Source organism: Mustelus asterias, chromosome 19, assembly GCF_964213995.1.
Source record: "Mustelus asterias chromosome 19, sMusAst1.hap1.1, whole genome shotgun sequence".
NCBI lineage: Eukaryota > Metazoa > Chordata > Chondrichthyes > Carcharhiniformes > Triakidae > Mustelus > Mustelus asterias.
Window position 1 is genome coordinate 43,154,901 of NC_135819.1, and position 25,856 is coordinate 43,180,756.

At 41.3% G+C, this 25,856-nt stretch overlaps 1 protein-coding gene across 1 annotated transcript in view; it reads left to right on the top strand.

Moving 5' to 3' along the window:
- Positions 1-1,651: 1,651 nt before the first annotated feature.
- The window catches only part of LOC144507480 (mucin-19-like), a 75,849-nt gene continuing 51,644 nt past the window's right edge, over positions 1,652-25,856 (top strand). The window contains exons 1-9 of the mRNA XM_078234605.1: positions 1,652-1,700; positions 2,631-2,660; positions 7,299-7,448; positions 12,314-12,379; positions 12,499-12,724; positions 14,421-14,538; positions 19,685-19,769; positions 19,931-20,016; positions 20,853-21,057. Coding sequence (XP_078090731.1) covers positions 1,652-1,700; positions 2,631-2,660; positions 7,299-7,448; positions 12,314-12,379; positions 12,499-12,724; positions 14,421-14,538; positions 19,685-19,769; positions 19,931-20,016; positions 20,853-21,057 — 1,015 coding nt within the window. The remainder of the gene's footprint in view (positions 1,701-2,630; positions 2,661-7,298; positions 7,449-12,313; positions 12,380-12,498; positions 12,725-14,420; positions 14,539-19,684; positions 19,770-19,930; positions 20,017-20,852; positions 21,058-25,856) is intronic.

Sequence of the window (25,856 nt, forward strand, 5' to 3'; positions counted from 1 at the left end):
ACTGTACAGGACCTTGGTGAGACCACATTTGGAATATTGTGTGCAGTTCTGGTCACCTCACTATAAGAAGGATGTGGAAGCGCTGGAAAGAGTGCAAAGGAGATTTACCAGGATGCTGTCTGGTTTGGAGGGTAGGTCTTATGAGGAAAGGTTGAGGGAGCTGGGGCTGTTCTCTCTGGAGCGGAGGAGGTTGAGGGGAGACTTGATAGAGGTTTATAAAATGATGAAGGGTATAGATAGAGTGAACGTTCAAAGACTATTTCCTCGGGTGCTATTACAAGGGGGCATAACTATAGGGTTCATGGTGGGAGATATAGGAAGGATGTCCGAGGTAGATCTTTCCTCAGAGAGTGGTTGGGGTGTGGAATGGACTGCCTGCAGTGATAGTGGAGTCAGACACTTTAGGAACATTTAAGCGGTTATTGGATAGGCACATGGAGTTCACCAGGATGATAGGGAGTGGGATAGCTTGATCTTGGTTTCAGATAAAGCTCGGCACAACATCGTGGGCTGAAGGGCCTGTTCTGTGCTGTACTGTTCTATGTTCTATGTTCTATGGCAGTGATGCAGCCACCGACCGACTGGAAGTATAAAGCTAATTATTTTAAGTTGCGAATTGACAGCCACTCTTCACATGGTCATCATTGCCCTGGCATTAGGATGGGGCCCTACTGTGTAAGTAGACCACCGGTGGGTGAGCAGGGATATGGTGCAAACCTTTCCTTCCATGACCCATGGAGAACCTCCTCTCCGCTGTCCCTGCCCCCATGGGCAATGGCCACCCCTGTGGGAAGGTTCACCCTTCCAATTGCCTGATCTTCTTTCGCATTAAGAAAAATACTCCCCCCCACCCCTTCAAATACACACTCACACGGAGACCCACATTTTTGAGCCTGATGTGTTTTCACAATAACTTTTTAATTTCTAGGATTTGCACTGTTCTGCTCCTCCTGACCCTACCAAGGAGAAGTTAACATATCCTGGATGATTTATCAGTGCTCCACTGTCGGGCATTTACTGATTAGATTGTTCAGAGCCTGGTGCAAATGGATGGAATGTGTGCCACAGATGACTGTATATAGCTCAAAGTTGCAGATATGGTTCTTTGTGTGTCACAGATCATAGATTTGCATATTTCCAGGGGCAAATTGCATGAATTTGACTGATAGTCTGGCTGCCCATCTGTGGGCTCTACCCAAGATGATGGCTGCAAGATCGTCATTCTCCACCCCCCCCCCTCCCCTCCCCCCACCACCACCACTTGCTGCTTCAAACCTATCTCTTTGAGTGCTTGTTGAATCGCCTCTCCAAACCTTTCTCCCTGGACTGCATGGTGTCCGGTCATTGCCTCTTTGGACATCATATTAATTGAAAGGTGCTATAGAAATGGAAAATGCCAATATTTTTGTGTTAAAGTAATTTTTCTGGTGCATAAAATGCACATATCAAAGTTTAAAACTTTTGTCAAGAATGTATCAAAGTATGTAATATTGCCATGCACGGCATAATTTTATGCATTGATTTCATCACATCTTATTTAACTTTCTCATTCTATGCAAATCTGATTGGGAGTAGTTAAGCTATAAAAGACTTCAATGAGGAATCTATTAACAGAAGGCTCAATGTTGCTGCTCAGTCTTTAACCGAGACAATGAAACACTTCAGATTTTCCATTTTCTGGGCTTTGATCCTTTTTGGAGGTAAGTTATTTTTCCCATATTTATTGCGTCAAACACTTAAACAGAAATAATATGAAATATATATTAGATTTAAAAACATATTAATGTGTGTTTCATTCGATGAACATGAACAAGTAAAATCAAGCCAAGATTTTGCTTAGATGTTCAAAACTTGCAAATTCCATCTATTGATTGCATACACCAGAGAAAAAACAAGATAATTTATAGTACAAATTTCCAACTTGTAAAATTTTGTTGCCATTTTGTGAAATAAAAATATTTTTGTATTTTAACACCAGGTATGCTAAAAATTAAGTTTATAGCCTCCACCATTATCACTGTCTTGCAATTATAGTAACAGGTGAATGGTGTCAGGTGCCAAGCCCCATGCTTTGACTTGCACTACATTCTCCTGCGCAGCACGCTTCAAATCAACACAGCTTGCTACTCCACATGTTCCTCCTTCTGCAGCACTACGCATTCCCAGTTGAGCAGACAACATTCAACAATGACCCATGCCCAACAGCACTTTTTCACCCATGCCTCACAGTCACCAGTGCAAATAAATGTTGTCCTTCATTCCTCTGAACACAAACCTTTCTATAAGCTCCACCTCGTTGCCCTCTCTCGTTGCAAGAGAAGAGATCACAGAACTTGGCACAAGTCAAAGAGGTCAGTTTGGGGGACAAGAAAGCTTGGGCACCCCAGCGAGTGACACTTTGTTGACCACTAGCAATGTATGCCCACCTGGTTCACTCAGAAGATGAGCTTGCAGAATGAGGATGAAGATCTCAATAGTCACCTGCCCTCATTGTTGGAAGCCAAAAAGATTTTTACAATAGCATTATTTATTCCCACGCTTTTATATTGCATCATTGTGCTTTTGTTAAGACTAGTTTACTAATATCTTTATAAATGTTTTATGATTCTTCTTCTTTTTACATTTTTCAGGTTTGCCTGAAGGAAGAAGTGAAGAAATTGGTAAGTTAAGAAGTCAAGGTACACGACACCAACTTCGGTTTAAACTCATTCTTTTCCAAGATTGTGGAAATTCTTATCTCCCACTTGCAACCCCTCGGTATCTGCCAATTTACTCTTCATATCTATTATTTTCATCTTCCTCCCTTTCTACCTAAAATATTTTAGAAATGATTTATGTTTAAGGTGCAATGTAAATATGGGTAGCAGTATGACTTTATTTCAAACATATAAGCTTGGAGCAGGTGGACAGGTTGGTCACAACTCCAGAGACACCCCCCCCCCCCCCCCCCCCCCCCCAGGATGCCTTCCATGGCTGTTTAAAACAGTTGGTAGGCAATATATTACCATGGCCCAATGTGACTCACATTTTATTTTTCTTATCTTGGGTCCCCACAACCTCCCAAACCCCCAAATCCAATGACCCCTGATTTGTTCAATGCTTACATCTAATGGCATGATTGATATCAGGAACAATGAATTAAGGGATTGAACCACAATCTTTTTATTGCAGAAATGTACTTTATTCGTAAACTATCTGGAAGAACATTTCAAACTGGCCAACACACATAGTGCAATAATATTCAGGTTTTCTATCTACATTATGTTGCACTCTGAGGTGTTTCAATACAGTCAAAGGAACATTTCAAAACTGTCATTACAAATGGTACAAAGGTATTAAAGCTGTCTCCATAGATCAAGTTGCTCTCTGGAACATTTCAAGATAATTATGATATATGTAATAGTCACCGTATGCATTCAAAAAATGTATGTCATATAACCCTAGGAGGTTCTAAACAATTCTCCACCCCTCAGTTCACTATGGCCAAAAGGTCTTAAGACAGTGACCTTCCCCCATTGCACCTTTGCAGTGGCAGCCACCAACTTTAGTGCATCCCTCAGCACGTAGTCCTGGGCTTTGGAATGTGCCAGTCTGCAACACTTGGTCAGAGACAACTCTTTGCACTGATCAAACCTAAAATCCACTCATTATGCATAAACCAGGAACTGTGATAACCATGATTCTCACATCCAGTGATTAGCTGTTCAAGCAGATTGAAGTTGTCCCGGGGTAAAAGAAAATCCTTTTTATTTGGCACCAAAAAACATGTTCAGGCCTTTACTCAATATATAAATTGTTACCTCCCTTGCCCCCCCCACCCCCCAGTCTTCTGCTAATAAATTTCCTTGGTCTATCTAGATTATACCAGTTTCAAAAGCAACAATTTTTTAAAATGCTGGAATGCAGGATGATTTCAATCATACCATGGGGAAACAGCACAGAATTTTATAGTTACATGAAAAAAGAAATATTTTATTGTAAGCTCTTAACATGGTTTCAATAAATAATATGTTAAATTTTTCATCCTGGTCATTGACATTTTTCTTACCATTTTGTGATCTGTAAAACTATCAAGTGAACTAAGCTCCATGTGTAAGAAAGGTATATTTGTGTACATTTGATTATATTGGCTGTGGGACTGCTGTAACCTTCAGTAATTTTGTGGGGATCTTGTTATTTGCTAAAACTCGAAGGGGGACTTTAGTGGACAGTAAAAGCACCTTAAAGCCAACTGGAGTTGGCGTTCATCTAATAAGTGTCTGAGTGGTCTTCATAAATGAATAGGTTTTATGTTTACTGAATGTGCATGATTTCAATTGATTTGAAAGCAGGAGCATGGGGTTTTTATGGAATTATACGTGCAACAATTAGTCAAATATAGATCAATGTCTCTTATGTTGATTTCCTCTTGGAAGATTACGATGGGGAGAAAAAGCTTGGTCATTTGCAATAGAGTTTAATATAAGTTTGGTGTATCTCTGTGTATGAATGTCTGTTGAAAAACACTGCAACAAACTGATTCTTTAAATAGAATATTGAAAGTATTCCTCCTCCTCAAAAAGAGTAGATTGGCTTTGCTGCCTTCCCACGTAAACAGTGTATAGTTTTTCAGTGCCACCTAATGGAGACAAGTCCAAGTGTTTGCATCCCTTGTTGCTGCTTGGCTTGACACATTTTATACCAGGAGTATAACTTGACCTCAATTCAAAGGTCGACTTGCATGCTGCAATATACAGTATAAATACTGGACTTGGGTACAGAGAGCACAATTTCAAAGCTTTCAGACAATAAAAAACTAGATAGGGTCGTAAATAGTGAGTTTAATGTTGCAGATTCCTACTACTGGAAACCATGCTAAATCCTTAAAATCTCTGTTTATGCCTCAGCTGGAGTATCACATACAATTGTGGACACCACACTTTAGGAAGAATGCCTTTAAAAGGGTCAGCATTTATTTACACGAATGATACCAAGGATTCAGGAGTTCAATTTCCAGATTGAAATTCCACTTAGGATGCCTTCCATGGCTGTTTAAAACAGTTGGTAGGCAATATATTACCATGGCCCAATGTGATTGGAGAAATAGGATTGTTCTTTATAGAACAGTAAAGGTTATGAGGAGGCCTAATGAAGGTGTCCAGAATGATGAGGTGGTTTGGCAAAGCAAGAACGGAGAAACTATTTCTCCTGATAAGTGGGTCAGGAACCATAGATCACAGATTTTGAGAAATTGCCAAAATAATGAGATGAAATGAAAAAAGTTTCTTTACACAGTGTATTCAAAACATAAGAAATATAAAAAGAAATATATGTTCCCTCAGACAGTTAATACACACTACCCGAAAGGAGTTAGACTGAGTTCTATAGAACCATTCTGGTGTAGACACAATGGGCTGAATGATTCCTTCTGCACCAAAGCAATTCTGTGATTCTGTGAACTAATTTGCAGCGTTACTGGGAAAAAGATGGACTATGGGACTACATTGTATAGCTCTTTCAAAGAGTTGACACAGACATGACAGTTGAGTGGCCTTCTGTGCTGTAAGATTCTATGGGCAAGTTGTTTCCAACAACTCCCCTTGGTGCACCCACAATTGGCGAGATTGGAATATCTCACTGGCAGGAACAGCTAGAAAATTCCGTCTTGTGAGTCGTCAATTTATGGGCCATTGCTGTGATGAGGTCAAGTTTTGATAACATTCTTAGTGGAGTAGAAAATGGATGGCATTACTGACACAGTTAAATAAACCTTACTAATGTAGATTTAGGTAATTCCAGTATAATCTGACATGACATTTTCACCCATTTAATCTGGCGTTTAATCCCTTTTCTGAATTCCCTTTTGCCCTTCATGTGATCTGCCCACTGAGGCCTGAGTATCCTCCTTAATTCTATCATAATGAGGGCCAGTGATAGCTCAGTCTTTGACCTTCTACCTCCTTATGTTCATTGATAAAACATGCAGTTGAGTGATTGACAATTGAGTACAAGAGTTCTGCACTGCTTCTTACCCATATTATCATAGAATCCCTACAGTGCAGAAGGAGGCCATTCGGCCCATCGAGTCTGCACCGACCACAATCCCACCCAGGCCCTACCCCCACATATTTACCCGCTAATCCCTCTAACCTACGCATCTCAGGGGCAATTTTAACCTGGCCAATCAACCTGACCCGCACATCTTTGGACTGTGGGAGGAAACCGGAGCACCCAGAGGAAACCCACGCAAACACGAGGAGAATGTGCAAACTCCACACAGACAGTGACCCGAGCTGGGAATCGAACCCAGGACCCTGGAGCTGTGAAGCAGCAGTGCTAACCACTGTGCTACCGTGCCGCCCTTGTAAAGACCGTGCTTCAGTTTCCTAGAGCTCCAACTATTTACACCAATTTTACACCTAATTTATACAAATGCTACTCTTATGAGCTTTCAATTGAGAACTCGGGAAATCTTGTGTTCATTCCTGTGTGTTCCCCTAGCTTTGTAGTGAACCTACAAAAAAAGAGGACAGGATTTATTCGGAGGCAAAGCAGGTGGGAGATGGATGGTGATTTTGATGTGGTGCTTCACAGTGATGTAGTATAAGGGTTTGACACATACGTGGTTAATGTGTGACTGAGTATAGTACCGTCCACACAGTATTGTAAGAGAAACGTACTTGGAAACTGACGGCAGAAACTTTAAATTCCTTACGGAAGTAGAAGATTCCATAGGATTTCGCTTGAAGCCTAGCTTCAAAAGTCAGCAGATCTAGCAGGGATGAACTAAAGGACATTACTGAATCAGATGGATTTTATGACAATCAACAACAGTTTCATGGTCATAATTTTATTGAATTCAAATTTCACCATGTGCAGTTGTGAGATTTGAACCTGGGTCCTCAGAGCATTTCCCTGGGTCTCTGGTCCAGTGACAATATCACTACACAATCGCCTTCCCTGACTTAAGTCGACTGAAGGCCAGATGTCGATGATTTTGTGACCCTAAAGCAAAGCAAATGGAGACGTCTGCAAGCAGCCATTATTTAAACTGCTTTCAGGCTGGAGCACATGACCATTATTTGGGGAACCCATCAAAATTACCAAACACGAAGAAATCTTTAGTCTTCAAATGAATAGCCACAGCATTTTAATTTCAGCAGCCTCTTAAAACTGAACCTATCCTTTTACATCTTTGAACATAGATCAGAAATCCACACTTTTAAATAAATATGGACTTAGGCAAAGCCCAGATCTGTGATATAATTGTGGAGTTTGAAGGAATTGATTCCTAAGATACATTGTAATTTCATTTCTAGATAAAAAGAAAGGAGCTGAGAAAGTTAACATACTACTTTATTTGGTAGGCCTGATTGCAGATGACATTATCGCTGGACAAGGAACCAATGAATCATCTGTTAAATTTGAAGAAGTATTAAAATTATTTGACAGTTATTTTAATCCACAAAGTAATAAAATCTTGAAAAGGACTACATTTAATAAGCAAATCCAGCAGTCAGGGGATGTGTTGACTTCCTCATCAATGATCTCACAGGATGGTACATGGTTGAGAATACGGTGATCTAAAATCTGAATTTAACAGGGCCAGAATAGTGGGAGGAATAGCAGGTGATGCACACTCTAACATGATGCAAGTGGAGGAAGATCTAACCCTGGAGAAAGGTATCCAGATTGTTAGGCAGTCAGAACTCTGTAAAGCAGCACAGGACAATTTTAGGAGGAGAAAATAAACTTGTTCAGCAGAAGCCCCAGTATAATTAATTAAGTCACACCGAGACAGGGACACTCCAGGCCAAAGGAAGCAATACCCTAACTGACCAGTAGAGCAACTTTGCCAGCATTGTGGAGCAAAATGCCCTCAGAGGCAAGAACAACGAATGTCCTGTAATTTCAAACCAATGCTTTCAATGTAACAAAATTGGACACTTCGGCAAACTGCAAGGCCAAATCTTCAAAGCGCAGAGAAGGCTCAAGGATTATCCATGGGGTTAAGACTGCAGACTTGGAGGACAAACAGCCATGCTTCTTGTGTGAGGTCAAAGAGCTTGGTTTCTCACTTTGAAATGCAGGCATTCTGGTCAATGGCCATCTAACAAATTTTTAATGAGACACAGGAGCCAGTACGATGGTCCTGTCGGAAAAGAACTGTGGCAGAAATACCACTGGCCTCAAACAACAGACATACCACTTGATGGACCTGGAGAAATCCAGGTCATCTGCATGGTTTTTGAACCACCAAAGTATGGTAGGGAACAAATCTTTGAGCTGATGTAATCATCTGTAACTAGCCTTTAGTCTGTAGTCCTGATTCTCCTCACAAAGCTAGGAGAACTCAGATAACCACTGTAACTGATTATACTGCAAATTCATGAAAGCTTAAACAAAAAGAAAGATCTCAGACTGGGGCTTCAGTTCGGAACTGTCTTCTCCCTTTGCAGAGCAGGCTTGTCCATTTTCATTTCAGGTGCCAGAAAGCCCTCATTAGCTACACCAGCCAACAATCCAGGGGGTGACCATGATATCTCTAGTGGAGGATGTAAAGGAGAGTGGTCAATAACGAGAGGTGTCTCAACCTCCACCTCTGAGGATAACACTGCAATCATTGAGCAAATATTGCAACTCCTAGCCAATATGCCAAAACCATAGAGAACGTTGGAACTAGGTTGCAGCACAATATTTGTCACCCCACAGGAAAGATTGAAAAGATCATCAGATGCCTGAACAACCTTCAGATTATCCAAAACTACCAGCAGCGACATAGCCTATTACTCCTCCGAAAGTAGTGCGAACGATATATGGAAGTTTAAAAAACCTCCAGGCCACCTAAATCTTTGAACTCAAGGACTTGAAAGGGGGAGATGGGGTAGTGATAATGTAATATTGGCAATGTAAGTATATGGGATAAAATATAATCTCTTGATATACAGTGGATAAAGATTTGGAGGAGGTGTAGTATAAGGATCTGGCACATATAGTGTTAACATGTGTCATGGAGAAAAATATAGCTATTTGGCTATGGTTAGCCAAATACTTCATTTTCTCACAAGAAAACCAGACAAAGACTCTTAGCATTAACAGCTATTTGGCAATAGTGCACTTCACTCTTTCACTCCCGAGAAAACCAGATAAAGACTCTTGGAGTTTTAGACAATGCCTTTAATATAGACTATAGTATAGCTTGACCCCAGTGCCCCAACTAATGATTCACTAGGGAGAGCCTCAATCCAGAAATTAAAGTCATTTATAGTTAAGATTCAGTTACAAGAAGTTAACATATACCAATCAAAGATTTACATTTGCACAGAAATTATATCTATATCCACTCACCACTATAGATTAGGTTTACATCATGGATACATAAGGTATAGTTGTCCAATTACGACTTGTGCACGTCTTCTTAATTATAATATCATCAAGCAGTGATAGCTATATGTCTGACCAATGGTAAATCAACCTGCCATTTCCATTGTTCCTTGTTCTAATGGACAAACATGAGCTGCAGCTGCACATCGTTCAACTGAATGGTCCTTGACTCTTATTTGGGTCTGCGTTAATCAAGACCTGTAGTTTCACGTGGCTTTCCCTGTGTGACTGTGATTCAGCTTGCAACTTAAGAGATTTTTAAATTTTTGTGATCATTTGCCCTTTCACTGTGGAACTGTGTACAGATCTGTCCATACAGTGATATAAAACAACACATGACCCACACCTGGGGGTTAGTCTAGTGTTGGACATAACCATGTGTACTAGCAAGCATGGAAACAGCTCTTAGCTTGAACCCTTGCTGTTTATTTCCCCATGCGGTATATTTCTACACACTTCTTGTAGTTAGTAAAGGCTATAGAATCATAGAGTTTCTACAGTGCAGATGGAATTTTCCATTATTTGCACAGAGTCCTGGTTGACATGAGAAAACTGGCTTTTCTCGTCACTTTTTGCAGCACTCCATCTCGAAGAAATATCTTCCCGCATGGCACATGCTGTCAAAGGGCACTCCAATCTGCAATAAAAAGGTACACATTCCAACCCTGGATAAGCGGAACACAGCCCCACCCACCCCCCAACAAGTACAAGGGCAACCATCCCACATGGATAAGGGCAACTTCTCCAAAATGGAAAAGGGCAACCCATCCCATGGATAAGGGGAAACCCCCACAAATGGAACTCCCCATGAGGCCTTTGGTACTGCTCCCGTCACTTTGCCGGGGGGCAGTGCCAAGGTACTGTCCAAACATATCCCTCTCCCCCTACGGAGGCTATACTTACTGTGTGCTCCTGGTGGGTCTCATTCATCTGGTTCCCGTTTTTCAAATGCAGTTATAAACATTGCTGGTGCGACATCATCAAAATGTAGGGGGACGATATGGCAGGGAAGCCCACTAATCATATGAAACTTTATTGAAATGAGATTCCTAACCTTCCTGGGCAGGAACTTCGTTACATCACTGGAACGGGGCAGGGAGAATCAGAAAATGAGGTCTTGATGGCGATATTCTTGTTTTCCAAGTCTCACGAGATTTTGCACCCACATTGTCATTTGCAAACACAGGCACAAAATCACGGCTTTAGTATTAACATACTTAAGACTACAAATATTTAGTTATGACCTAATGAGCTGTGACCAACACCCTACAACAGACGACAGTCAAGTTTTTAATCACTAATCTGCCACCAGCATTATTCCACCAACATCACCATCCATCATAGCATTGGCCACCTCGCATCATATGCATTCCATGGCTACTTGTGTAGAGTGCCTGTTTTAAAAGGTGGTGGGGCACCATGCCACCCCCCCCCACCACCACCCCGTGACCTCCCCCCCCCCTCCCCACCCCCCACCACCCCGTGACCTTCCCCCCCCTCCCCACCCCCCACCACCCCGTGACCTGGCCCTGGCATTTTCTCCTCTAAGTGGACAGATGAGGGAAGGGCTAATAGTTGACCAATGACAAGGTAGTGCTGAAGTCTGAATTGTGGGAATTCGAGCCTTTTTACAGTGTTGGAAATCATTTTGATTATGCCGATAAGTAATTGCCATACAGGAAATTGGGTAGCCATAGTGCAAAGTAGTGAATTAAGTGCCATTTAAAGAAGGTGAAGTGTGCAGAAGAAAGTAAAGTGGAATGTTGTCTTTTGCACTCAGGTGACACCATTGAATTTCTTGTGGCAAAGGCAAAGGCAAGGGTGAGAGAGTTGGCATTCAGTGCCAATGCCAACTCCGTCCAGGTGGCATGAGAGATGTTTCAAGTATGTTTGCTCATTTGGACACCAAGGAGTCTGTGCCATTTTGGAAGTCAGAATCTGAAAATTGCTGCATTCTTCTGTGCTCTGATGCCGTACTGTACTCCCTTGTTACTATTAGAGAGTCCTACTGTAGGTACTGTTGAAAAGTATCATTAAAGGAAATGTGCAGTGCAGTGTGGTCATCTGAGAATCAAGAGCTAACCTTCTTACAGTTATGCTCGGACTACCTTTTCAAATACTACATTCCAATTTCCCGGCACTCCAACTAATTACACCAATTTTATACAGGATTTACAACAGTAACTTCTCTGGGTTTGCAATGGAGCAGACTGCAGAAACCTTGTGCAAATACCTCATTGGACCGTCAGTGGGTGCAAATTGACTTTCATAAGCCTAATTTATTGTGTGGAAATTCACCCCCTTTGCCTTACCAATGGGATGAAAGGGCCCTTAGTAAGAAAACTTTAGATGGTTGGTATTTTAGAATCCAGAGCACATGATTTTTAAACATTCTGACTACACAACCAGAATCTGTATAAGAATGGATGATATGGATAATAGATGTGTCTCATTTGCTCAGTAAGGGGTGTCTGGTGGGTTGGTGGATATGGAGGGCGATATTTTTTGTCCGCGCGCGCCCCAACCCAGGAAAATCCTGCCCAAGGTCAATAGACCTTTGGATTGTCTGTGTCCCGTCCACTATTATTCCCATGGTGGGCTGGGTGGGAAAATTCCTCAGTGAATTTCCGGTCAAAAGACTTGGTAGACAGATCTCTGAGTGGGTAATCTTGATGCTGGGTGTACAAGGAAAGGAACTGTGGGTAAATTAGTTACTCAGTAGAATTAGCATAATGATGGAGAACAAATCAAAATACTGTGACTTTTGGTGAACAGATTGTTGCTCAGAACCAATCTTTATCTTGATTAACATACAAATCTACAAAATACAAGGGGAAAAAGTATAATGTGACTGCCAGTTTAAAAGAATATCAGTATGAATATTAGTTTTAATATTAAAACATGTGAAATTTCCATTGTTGCTAACCCTAAGTTAATTATTTTGTATTAGAATGGTGGATCTCTAAACCTAATCCGGACAGTATAGTAAATGCTTCGCTGTCGAACAACAGTTTCGGTGAGTATACATTTGTTCTCTCATTCAAATGTCTGAATATATTAGTCCACTTTTTGTAATCCTATATCACACTGAACAATAGATTTCCGTTGTCTAGTCATTAAATTGTTTTCTTTCAGGTGTCTGTGCAACATGGGGAAGGGGAGCTTTCAAGACATTTAACAATAATTTCTACCACTTTACATCAACTTGCTATTTCACTTTGACCTCCATTTGTGAAGCCACCAACATCTTGAATATAAATGTTCTCCGAAAAACATCTGGCCAATTGCAGCATATTTTCATGCAAATAGAAAATACCAAGGTTATTGTAGAAAATGGGAGAATTTGGATTAAGGATCAAGTGTAAGTTTTGCTTTGATTACTTTTTTCTTAAGATGTGGTTTCAAATGTCAAATTATGGTTCTGAAATTCCACATGATCAACACAAAATGATATGAATTGCTCCAGCCCTTGTTTGTTGAGCTGTTTGCCCCAGAGTTTCATGAATTAGCTCAATTGTATATCCATTGGAGAAGTCAGTGGTGCAAAGTCCATGTAATATGAGCTTAATTTACAGGGTTGCTTGGAAATTAGGTTCAACTTAAAAAAAAAACAGTTGCAACACCAGGCAGGGAAAGCAGCAAGCAAAATGCTTCATGAATTGATGTCAATCAACTTGGCTTGATGTCTCATAAGTTTCATTGTGCTATTTTTAAAGAATGCCTGGCATAGGAGTGCTTTAGCAGAGTCAGCTAGAGAAGGCATGGTAAAGAGACATAAAAGAACTTACAGTGTCTTCAATAACGTAAAACAGAAGAAAGCCTTACTGCTGAGCATCCATTGGAATATATCTCCAAAGAATGTTTCCTGCGCTCTCAGTTTCCACTAAGTACTACCTTTTTTGCTCATAGAACAGTTGACCAGTGTTGCAAGAAAATCAATAGGCACAACAACATCTGCAGCAGCCTCCTGCAGAAGCACATCGGGTTCCTGAAATTGGCATTCAGGAAGACGGCTCCTATCTCTCAAGGCTTTTAGCTTTTGATAGCTGCCATTCATTCAGCCATCCTGCTTATCAGTAATAACATCAATTAAAGGTTGGGTGAGATGGTTGGAGGGTGACCAACCTGAGGCTCCCATCACATGATTGCAGCACAGTCCAGCCTTGGTTTTCCAATATTCACCTGTGGGTGTGTCAGTGCTACACTCTATTTTCCTGCACTTATGGACTTCAGGAGGTCCATGTGAAATGGGAATCCAGTCCTGCTCAGTAGCAGTAAACATTCTGATGATTATAGAAATGATACAGTAACACAATGGTATATGTGGAGGTGGCCATTGGGTGGCACTGTTATTCCAGCTGCCTAATCATGTGCCAGGAGACCTGGTCAATTTTGGTACATCGTCATTGGGCTCTTGTTCCCCTGATGGCGACTACCCCTAAGCTGCCACTGACATGATATCTTGGCTCCATTGCAGGGCAGATTTGTGCAAAAACATGCAAAAAAATGACTGTGGAGTATGAATGGGCTCACTGTTGAAGGAATTCCTCATTCCTACATATCGGAGTTTCTGCTTCAGCACATTGGTGTCTTGCTCCATTACTGCCTGAGTGATCCCCTGGCTTAACAGAGCACCAACTTCCAGCTGGAGTTCTTGGGTGCAGATTGGGTATCATGAGCCATGGGGGTAGCAGATAGGCCTTGTGCACTAACTATCCTGCCAAGCTTGACCAAACTCTTTTACCTCCACCTTTGGGGCAAATGCGGCTTCAATTCAACATCCCATCTGAAAGATGGCACTTCAGTCTGTGCACCACTTCTTCGGCATGATATTGAAACGTTAACTTAGATTTTGTGTTAAAGTGTTTGAATAGGACTTGAACCAAAAATCTTCTGACTCAGAGGTGAGCGCGTTACCATTTTCTGTAAGGCTGTTACTAAGTGAATTTTGTTTTAAGTGTTAATTCTTTTATATGTCATAGAAATAACTTTTCCGAAACATGTTCAGTGTTCAGATAGCAAGACTTATTTATTTTGTCACCATCTTTGTTTCATAGTATATCAGTGCCATATGATGACAAAGTAATCAGTGTTCAGCCATATGGAAATTCCATAAAGTTTTCAAACAGGAAGCACACCATATCTCTACTCTGGAACTTAAAGGATGCAGTGTCGGTAAGTGTGAGAACTCCACGAAGGCAAAAGTCCCGTCACCAAGTTACTGTATTTACACCATTCATCTGCACACAGCCAGCTCTCCAGTTGCTCCCTGCTGAATGCAGGCTGGGAGACTGACACACCTGCTTTAAATAGGGAGCATGAGGCTCCCTGATTTAACCATCGATTAGGACTCATCAGGTATTTCTTTTCATACCAAACAAATAAACAAACTCAAAATATGGACAAACGAACTCAAAATAGAAACAAATTAAAAGGGGCAGCTCCCCAAAAGGAGAGGGAACAGCCCGGGCCAAAAATCATAATAGAAAGGAAATGTAAAACATTAAATCAAAATGTGTTTGTGGGGGTTTATAATACACCCCAGCCCCTGCGGTGCCCAGCGGGCGTGGAAGGCGTCAACTGCGTCCGTGGACACCTCGTGCTCCCTCTCCAGGGACACCTGGCTGTGAATATAGCCGTGGTAGAGGGGCAGACAGTCGGGATGGACGGCCCCATCGATCACCCGCTGCCTGGACCTGTTGATGGCATGCCTTGCCAGGCCCAGGAGCAGTTTCACGAGGCGGCCATCCTCCCGACCCGCCCCTTCCTGCTCCACACCAGGTGCTCGTAAATCAGGAGCGTGGGACTGAAGTGCAAACAAAACATTAATAAAAGGTTTTTCAGGAAACTGAAAAGGGTGTGCAACCTATAACGTGAAGCATAGAAATGGTCCACAGAGTCCACAAGACCACAGAAGGGGCAAGCTTGGGAGCCCGTGAACCTAAAAAACCTACGGTTGTACGGAACTGCTGCATGCAGCACTCTCCACCCTAGGTGCCCAAGATAGTTGGGGGAGATCCTTCCGTAGAGGGACTCCACTGGGGACTTCCGCCGCCCGGTGGCAACGAGACCCACCAAGGTGTATCCGGGCGACAGGCGAGGACGCGGTAGTGGAAGGTGTAGTACTCATCAGGTATTTCTTTTCATACCAACCAAATAAACTTACTCAAATTAACTTAGGGGTTCATACTCGAGCAAGCCAACCTCATTAGCCAGGCTGAAGTCATCACAGTAAGATAGTTTCAAACATGCTACTTTTGAGTTGAATCTATTTCACATGCATTCCAAACTGGGGTGTGGGAAAATGTGCCTACTAACTAAATCTGTATCCGTTCAGGGTTTTGTGAACTCTGTGTACCTTCGAAAATCAGGAACCTGCTTCTGACCTTTCCTCTTTCTTTGATTCTATATCAGTTTAGATGTTCACTTGTCATAAAATCCACAATCATTCAGGATAACTGAATATTACAGTAGAACTGTGACCAGCTTGCGCATTCACTCATATAGATTGAGCAAATAAATGAAATTATTTAGATCCATTCACGTGTTTCCAACAGCTGGGAAGTTAATGAATCAGCCCTTTAAAGCAGAGTCTTTACGATCAGGAACAGGAGGTGTTGTTCTATTTAGAATATTCTATCTAGAACAGGATTGTTCTATTTCAAAATTATTAAATGTGCCTGTCACGTTTTGGGAATTTTCATTGCTTAGTCACTGAAGAATTTGATGTGAATTAAATTAAAGTTTACATTGAAGTTGAAATGTTCCCACAGACAGACAGATTTGTGATCAAAACAAATAACAAAAGGATTACAGTTCTGTTAATGAGCACATCGCAAAATGAACCAGTCATATTTTTAATAGTTTGCAACAATAATTGGATTGCTATATTACAAGCACCATCAGAGGTGCATAAACAGTATACTGTTGATTGGTGTGCCAGTCAGTGGCGCTTCGCGAGGGTGGTGCGTGGGATCTGATTGGGAGGGGTAGAAGTGTCAATCAGGTAGGCTTTGGGGACTGAGGCTAGGGGCTTCGGGAAAGGGAAGAGATCAGAGGCCTTGGGGAGAATCAAAGGCCTGAGAGGCATCTTGAGGGCATTGAGAAGGGGTGGGAAGTATTGGATGTCTCAAGCTGGGGTGGGGAAGGGGTAGTGAGGGGACTACACACCAGAAGTGGAGAACAAGAGTGGAGAGTGGGAGGATTTGGAGTCCTGGTCGGTGGGATTGGAAATGGTTGAGAATGGCAGGTGTTGCATGCCTTGTCAAGTAGTGGGGGTGGGGTGGGGGGGTGCGAGGACAATGATCATGTTTGGGAGGTTTTGAAGAAGAAGGAAGCAGAGGCTGTGAGGTGCAGACAGGGAGTGCTCAGAATGTTAGTGCTTCAGGGGAGGTCAGAGGCATCATTAGTGGATGTTTTATGTATGAGGACTGCTGTAATACTTCAGTGTATTCTCAATGAGAGAAGTTTTATTCAAGTAGCCTTCAGAAGTCTGCCTCCAGAGGCAGCGTCATGGCATTCTCATATGAGTACAGAAATCTAGATTGTCAATCAGACCAGCTACAGTTCAAACCCCAAACATTCCTCTTTACCTTGTGAACAAAAGACATTTGCATACATAATCCTTTGTAATGGTCCTTGTGTGGAAACTGTAATTCCCATGGCATTTGTTGCTTTGCTGACAGTTATTGTACCATTGCGGTAGTTAGGGATACATGGACCTCTGGGATTGATTGTATTTCTGTACTCAATACAGCTGGTGAGATCCCTACTCCCTGCCCAGTCAATTGTGGTGAAGCAGCAGCTTTGCTAGTGTGGACACATGAGGACGGCCTAAACCGGGATGTTGGATTTATGTCACATTATCAGTAACCCCCACAGCTTGCCTCCTGGACTTGCGGGCTATATTGTCTGGAGACAATACACAAGTCTTTAACCTGTGCTTAATGCTCCCTCCACCCACATTGTCTGTATCTTTAAGATCTGGTTGGTTGTAGGGATTTGCATTCTAATCAGTATTCTGTAACTTGATTTTGTGTCTCTGTGCCCTGTTTGAGAGCACATTTCCACTCCATCTGATGAAGGAGCCGCGCTCCGAAAGCTAATGGTATTTGCTACCAAATAAACCTGTTGGACTTTAACCTGGTGTTGTTAGACTCCTTACTGTGACAAATCTAAAACATAGTCGTAGATAAGGTTTTGACCATTTAGGATTGTGGTGAGGAGAAATTTCTTTTCTCTGAGCCTGGGGCTTGTTTGCACTGATAGTTGGCATTTATTATCAATAATGTAAATTGTTTCCTTTGAGAACTGATAAGAAAAGAAAAATAATTATATTCATCATTGACTTAGAAACAGGCATGAGGTCACCAGGACAATTATGATCCCTTTTCCTAATACTGACCTAGCTTTGGCTGTTGGAAAGGTGAAGATTGGTTCCTAGTTTTCCATCCCTGTTGATGTATTGCTGTTTTCTCCCTCCTAAAACAGACAACTCACTTTGAATGAAGATATATGTGTGTTACATAGAGAAAGATTATTAAGGCATTGCTTGTAAATGCATATGTGGCTTAGCCACATAGTGTCCTTCTATTAAAGTGCTTTACAAATCTGGTAGAATTACATATGTACATTTTCTAACATATTAGTCAGATTTGGCCAATCCAAAAAACATTAGCTGGATGGTATTGCTGTGGTCCATGTGTGTTTTGGCAGGTTTTAGCAGCGTTTATTTGACAGTTGTGTTGCACCGAAACTACAATTAGAAACTTAATTCTACAGGCAGAAATACAAATGAGAGGTCCTATGTTTTACGTGAAGAATTATATTTCATTATTGAAGCAATTCATTAATGCCATGTAAATTTTGCTTCCTTTTAGTTCGTTGTACGGCAAATCATTTGGCACCATAAGTGCACACATTTAGCGAGAGAAGTAAGAAATAATAAGAATACAATGCAATGAATGGTTTCAAAATTGCTTCTCAAAAGATCATTGTTATGTTCCCCATTTCCTCGGCATATATTTGTTCAGGAGGATTTCTGATATTAAGAGTGTTATAGTATCTGTTTGATGGGTTCCATTGCAGTTGCTACTGCAGTGACCAAACTGTGAAGTTAGAGCATAATTGTCCGTAACACCCTAGTTCCCCAGTGTTGTATTTGGATGGTACCCCAATGAGGCACTGGGGAATTCTCCGAGGAAGTTCCCACAAAAAGGTTTACTTTGTAAATTATCCAGAAGTGCTAACTTCCTCTGGACAATTGCACTGGGCTGGGACCTTCCTGCAGAAGCAATTTAAACCGCTTGCTTTGGATGGTCTGCCAGTTTTACCCTGATAGTTATTCTGGAGGAATTAGAAGGAAAAAGAAATCACTTCAACTCCAGAGTAATTATTAAAAAAACCCAGACTGAGCCTCATGCACACATGACCACCCCCGCAAGCAGATGCCATCCTCCTCCTCCCCCGCTGTCTGACCCAACAGCAGCGAGTGCCATGAAAAGGGAGCATTCCTTTGTCTTCTGCACCCCAGTTACTCCTTGCCGATGCAGCAGGGGCACGCTTCACTGCCCCTGTCTCACCCAGCCTGAGTGACAAAGATTGTGCAAGACAGGGGCTATGTAATTTCAATGCTGCTAAATCCATCAAGAGTGGCAATCCATTGGAGATTGCCCCACCCCCATCCCCACAACACCCAGCCCCCTCACCAACCTCACCCCAGCCCACCCCAAATCCCATTAGCTGCCGCGGCAGTGAGTATCAATGAGAATTTTTTCACAAATAATACACATAACACTGTTGTTTCTAACTGTTCAAACATGTATATGCTGGCGTAATCTTAAACATTGCCCCCTTCCATATAGCTTTGTATAATCATAAAGAAAAACTGAAGCACCCACATTATGTGGCAAGGATAACTCTGTTGCACATAATCAAATTAATTTACCAGCCTGATACTTCTGTCTTTAATTTTGAGCTGGCAAATAGATATATAGACAGTTGCAATTCACATCACAATGTTCATTGGATTCTGAAATGTATTTGTTGGCTTCAGGGTTTAATGCTCGAGCTAATGCGATCCTGAAGGCCTGTTTGTTTTAACTCTGTTGTTGCTGTGCCTTTTCTTTGAGTATTCTATTGTAAATTATTACAACATTTATATTATAAAGGCCCATAACTTCCTCAGAGTAAATAATTAAGGTTTAATTTTGACAAATGTCTTCTTTTGTACTTTGAAGTCATATTATCTCCATAAAACTTTACAAAGCTGTGAAAATGTTCTGTGAATTATATCTTAAACCTTTATTGCTTTTGTTGTCAGGTAATTCTTGATGCTCAATACCTAGGGGCTTTATGTGGCCTTTGTGGGGATATTGATGTTCCAGAAAAGTCATTTAATGTCGAACGTAAGTAAAATTGTGATTTGTTACCATATGAAAGATGAGTGAAATCTGTCACACACACTGAATAATGTTACATATTTCACTTGTTTAAAAACATTAATACATTGAATTGAATTGATGAGAAAAGTTAAGATTACTTTCTTATTGCACTGTGCTTGTTTTAGGTTTAATTTATTCATCTCAACTGAGTGACCCAAATGATCCCTGTGTGACTACAATCTCAGAAAAAACAGAATGCGGATTGGCTTTTGTAAGTTACTTCCTCAGGAGAATACTTAAGACAATATAATATACTATAAGGAAAGTTTTATAGAATTGATTGAATAATTAGGTCACTATCAACATCAGAAATTGATCTGGACAGTTATATAAATACCGTGGCTGTAAAAACAGGTCTGAATTTTAGAATTCTGCGGTGAGAAACTCACCTCATGTTTTTCGAAAGTCTGTCCACCATCTACAAGTCATGATGTGAGTCACTGCACCATCTACAAGGCATAAGTGGGGAGTGTGATGGAATACTTTCCATTTGTCTGGATGAGTGTGGTTCCAGCAATGCTCTAGAAGCTCAACATTGTCCAGGACAAAACAACTTGTTTGATAGGCACCCCATCCACTAACTTGAACATTAATTCCCTCCACCACTAATGCACAGTGGCAACAGTATGCACTACATGCAAAATGGTCACAGCTAGCTGACTGCATTCAAATGAGACCCAAACCCTCAAAATGTTTCAAGTCTCCTATCAACATCGCAGGAAATGTGTGTTGTGGCCTTTCTGACAATATTACAGCTGTTTTGGGAAGACACAACCCCCCCCCCCCCCCCCCCCGCACCCCCTCCCTCCCCCCAAATCACCACCACCACTCAGTTATTTCTTACAGGAGCATACTTCAGAGAGATTGGACACAGCTGAGTATTTGGGACTTCCTTGAGATTAACTATTTAAAGCTATGCAACCTTGCTGCACAGGGCATTGACGAGCTTCCTGCTTTTTGTTCAATTATTTATTTAATGCAACCCAAAGACTCTGATTTAGATTTGTGTTCATCTAATTACTTTTGTGATACTTTTTTTCTGTTCAGAACTGTTCAAAAATCTCAAATGTTTTCAAGCGCTGTACGGACCGTGACACTAATAATAATTACCTGGAGCTGTGTCAGAAGGATGCTTGCAGTTTTGAAAACACAGAAGTTAATCATCTTTGTTCCCATTTTGAAGAAGTAGCACATCAGTGTGCAGCTGCAGACGGTGAAGAGTGGCAAAACTGGCGGAAATCCATCAATTGTGGTAAGTTTTATCTGCAGTGACAAGAACTTTAACCACACTCTTTCAGAAATTAGTGTAACTTATTTTCTTTTCAATCTCGTGCCACATAACAATTTTTATAAATTTTTGCTGTTCAAGAACATTACCTAGGTCAAATGATAAAATTACCAATTTCTCGTTTTCAGCACAGAAAATCTGTCCAGGGAATCAGATATACAAGGAGTGTGGCCCTGCCTGTATTCCAACCTGTACCAATCCAAATCCTGAACATCATTGCCAACAGTGTGTCAATACGTGCAATTGTCCAAATGGTAATTAGATTATATTGTTAGTAACAATTCAATTTGCTTGAGGTTATGTTTTATATTATTTCATTTAACACATGCAAATATATGCGTTACTATACATCATTATTTTTTATTAGTATTTCTGGAACATTATGTCAATGTAGTGCCATTTTTATTCATCAACTACAGGGTACCTAATGGTAACAGTGCCTTATCTGATCAGGCCTGTGTCCTCCCTGCAACCTACCAGACAATTCTATTTGCAGCTTCATTAAATATATGCGAACGAGAAGTTAGCAGCTAAATCCAAGATATTAAACTCACAGAGCAACAGGGATAAGTTGGAACGATGTAAATGACAGCTGTTTTTATTCTAAAATCATTTTTGGGATGTGGACAAGGCCGGCATTTATTATCTCTCTCTGGTTGCCCTAAGAAGGCAGTGGTGAGCCACCTTCTTGAACCACGGCTTTGAAGCGGTTTGATTCAGCTGAGTGGCTTCCGAGGTCGTTTTGGGGGCTAGAGTCAGATATAGGTCCATCTGGATTTTATGACACCCCATGGTAATTTTTCCAGATACCATCTTTTTTTATTTCCAACTGCTATGATAGGATTTGAACTCACATACTCTGGTTTACTAGTCCAGTAAAGTAACATTTGCACTTTGGGACCCTAATTTTGCAGTGGTAGCGGAATCTGATGTAAATCGAGTAAACTCTTGCTTTTTGCTCTACTTTATTCAGAACTTTGTTACATTCCTAGTCTCCCCTACTCATGCCTATCACCATCCCCCTCTTTCTATTCAACACTCTTTATCTCCAAGTTTGTTTGCTTAGCGTTTTTTTTGTTCCAGCTTCTCTTTGACGTTGATCTTCAATGTCTGACTGCTGTAGAGATGACGGGCAGGATTTTCCGGCCGTGTTTGCCCCAGAACTGGAAAATCCCCCTGAGGTCAACAGACCTTTGCATGGTGTCTCCCCCCCCCCCCCGCCCAACCCCCCATTTCAATTCCTGTTGCGGGCGGCATGGGAAAATTCCCCCCGAAGTATTAAATTTACATGTTATGAATACTGAAACCCTCATCCTGCACCCCATCTCCTCCTGATCTTAGATCTGAACTGCCATCTTTGAAATTCTTCCAAAGCCTTACCCCTCGTTATGACTGTATCCTCCTCCAATCCGGGGATGCTCCAAGATCGCTGAAGTCTGCCATTTTGCCATCTTGGTCTTCTTTGATTTTAAACATTCCATCTTTAGCAGCCATGTCTATATCTCCCTATAGGCCCTGAGCTTTGGAATTCCTGCTCTAAACCTTTATTTCTCTAAGGTGCTCCTTTAGGTTGTGTTACAATTCGGTGAGGAGGAGTGAACTGGATTTCCTTATAATCAATCTCCCGTCCTCAGTTGGTTGCAATAAAGGTTTTGAATCTACTGATCCTCAGCAACCGTCTTATGCAGAATTTTATTGAGCATTTTTAACAGAAAAGCCAGCTCTAGAATATCAAACCGAGTACAGTTCATGATTTGAAAGATATGAAAAGCACATGCTTTACTGGGCATGACACCATCCCAGAGTTGACTATCTCAATATTCTTTTGTCTGGTTTACCGTCTTACATTCCATAAACATCAACTCATCAAAACTCTGATGCCAATGTACTATCCTGGTTGGAATCCTGTTCACCTATTAACCTATGTCCTAGTTGACCTATTCCTTGTGTTTTGCAATAGGTTTAAACATGGAGTTTCCTCCCTAAATCTCTCTGCCTCTCTACCACTTTTTCCACCTTTAAACTGCTTGTTAAAATCTACCTCTTTGCCTAAGCTTTTGGTCTTCTTGCCGAATAACTTTTTACACGACTTAGTATCAAATTCTTTTCATAAGCAATTTAAACCACTAAAGGTGCTACACCAATTACATTTTCTTCTTCATCCATTCTCTTCAAATCTGCCTGCTTTCAATCTCAATGATTGTCTTCCATTGCTAATTTACTCTACCCTTCCCTCTCCTACCCTACCCTTTAGAGGCAGCGTGGTGACAGTTGGTAGTATTGCTGCCTCAGAGCACCATGGACCCAGGTTCAACTCTGGCCTCAGGTGATCGTCTCTGTGGAGTTTGCACATTCTCTCCGTGTCTGCGTGGGTTTCCTCCGGGTGCTCTGGTTTCCTCCCACAGCGCAAAGATGTGTAGGTTAGGTTGATTGCCCATGCTAGATTGCCCCTTTTTGTCAGGGGGATTAGCGGGGTAAATATGTGGGGTTATGGGGATAGGGCCTAGGTGGGATTGTTGTTGGCGCAGGCTCGATGGGCCAAATGGCCTCTTTCTGTACTTAAGGGATTCTATGATTCCCTCCACCTTGTGGAGACCTATCTGGTACTGCTGTTGGAATATGTGCTCGATGGAAATTCAGTTGTGGCCCTTGTAGACTGCTGACATATGTCCCATTTCACCTTCAGGGATGGAACTGGGCATTTCTACTATAAGCTATCATTGCTTAAAAAAAAGTTACAAGCAATCAGATACAAATTAATTGAACACAATAAGAATTTCTAAAAATAACACAAACAAAATCAGATCACCTAACCACTCTTAATTATTCTCATACTCTCATGCTTGCATGACTTGTATCTTCCCTTCCATATTACTTGACTTACTGTTGGCATGTTTCACCCGCGCTTTTTATTTTAACATTTTACCCTTATAATTTCCTGTCTCCACATTCATAAACCTATCAGCTTGTGCAAGTACACAATTAGGCCACCAGATGGCTCTCTTTTCCTAGTATTGTTTGTTTCACGAGTTTGCCTTCAAGTAAACTCCAGTCCCAGTTGTTAAAAAAAATCCTTTATTTTGTATGCATGCATGCATCTATATACATATATAATTACATGTTGCAAAGGTAGTTTATTTGCACATAAATATCGTAATCTTTGTAGCCTTCCCCTCCCATACAATGCAATTTGAAAGTATTTGGGCTGAATTTTTGCATTGAGGTGGGAAGCTGGAGTTCAGAAATTGTTCGATTCGGCAGACCTGTTTCCATATAAATGACCCCAACGCATTACTTTCACTCTGGCTAGGCGAGGGTGGGATTCAGTCCGGCCCACCAATCTCATAAGCAGTTGTGTCGCTGCCTCAAAGGCGAGCAGGTGCCAAGGTGGCCTGGTTAGATAGTCCACCTTCATTCTCTGAGACTTTGTAACAGTTGTATTAAAGGGTGTTGGGTCCTGTAGTTCACACCCGCAAAACCCCACTTCCCATGCCACCCCTATGACAAAACCCAATATGCACAATGGACAGAACCAAAGAGCCATATAATAACAATGGTGAGTCTTGAAATGCACCTAAAGATCTATTCAAAAATCTCCTTCAAAAAATAACTGCTGCTCTTACAACCTAATTAAAGAGTCAATCGAACAGCCATTCATATCTTCAATAACAGAAGGTTTGCCTCACTTCACTACTCTTGATCTTGTCCAAATAAACATACAGATATTGGAGGGAAGATCAAAAAAAGAAAAACTTGTTATAATCTCAAAGATGTCAATCAAAACAAATAAACTCCCCTCTTACCTGTGTAAACAGACCCCTGTTGAATTAATTCATTAGTGAGTCTTGGGACTCAGCCAAATGCTCTTCCATACTATATCCCCCACCCCTTTCATTATCTCTCTGTTTCCTTCTCCACCATCTCCTTACCATCCCTTTTCCACCTCACCTTGGCCTTCCCCCATGTTCCCATTCCACTTCCCCTTGCTTGCTTTCTCCGATCGTCCTTTCTCTCTCCTCACTTCTACTTTCACCTCTCTGCCTTGATTCCTCCTCTCCACGTCACTATCCTCCAGTTCATGTCACCAACATGGTAACAGACTGGTGACAAACTAACATTTTTAGGTGTCCGTGCCTGACAATGATTCCACCTTCCGTTCCTTATCCAATAAAATATACTAATGCCCTTCATCTCTGTTCTATTTCATGCTGATTCTTTGATGAATTAATAAAGGAGTGCCAGATTTTCAAATCAACAACGGCGGTGTGAGCTCTGAAGAATAGTCATGTGGACTCAAAACTATGCATACAAAGTGGCAAAGATTAGTGCGAAACTAGAGGATTGGGAAATCTTTAAAGATCAACAGAAAGCCACAAAAAAAGCTATGAAGAAAAGTAAAATGGATTACAAGAGTAAATTAGCTCAGAATATAAAAACAGATAGCAAAAGTTTCTACAAATATATAAAACAAAAAAGCGTGGCTAAAATAAACATGAGAAGGGAGATGTAATAACTGGAAATGAGGAAATGGCTGAGGCATTGAATAGGTATTTTGTGTCAGTCTGGAAGACACAAATAATATGCCAAAAATTGATGACAAGAAGGCTATGGCTGGTGAGGACCTAGAAACTATCATTATCACGAAAGAGGTAGTGTTGGGCAAGCTAATGGGGCTAAAGGTAGATAAGTCTCCTGGCCCTGATGGAATGCATCCCAGGGTACTAAAAGAGATGGCGGGGGAAATAGCAAATGCACTAGTGGTA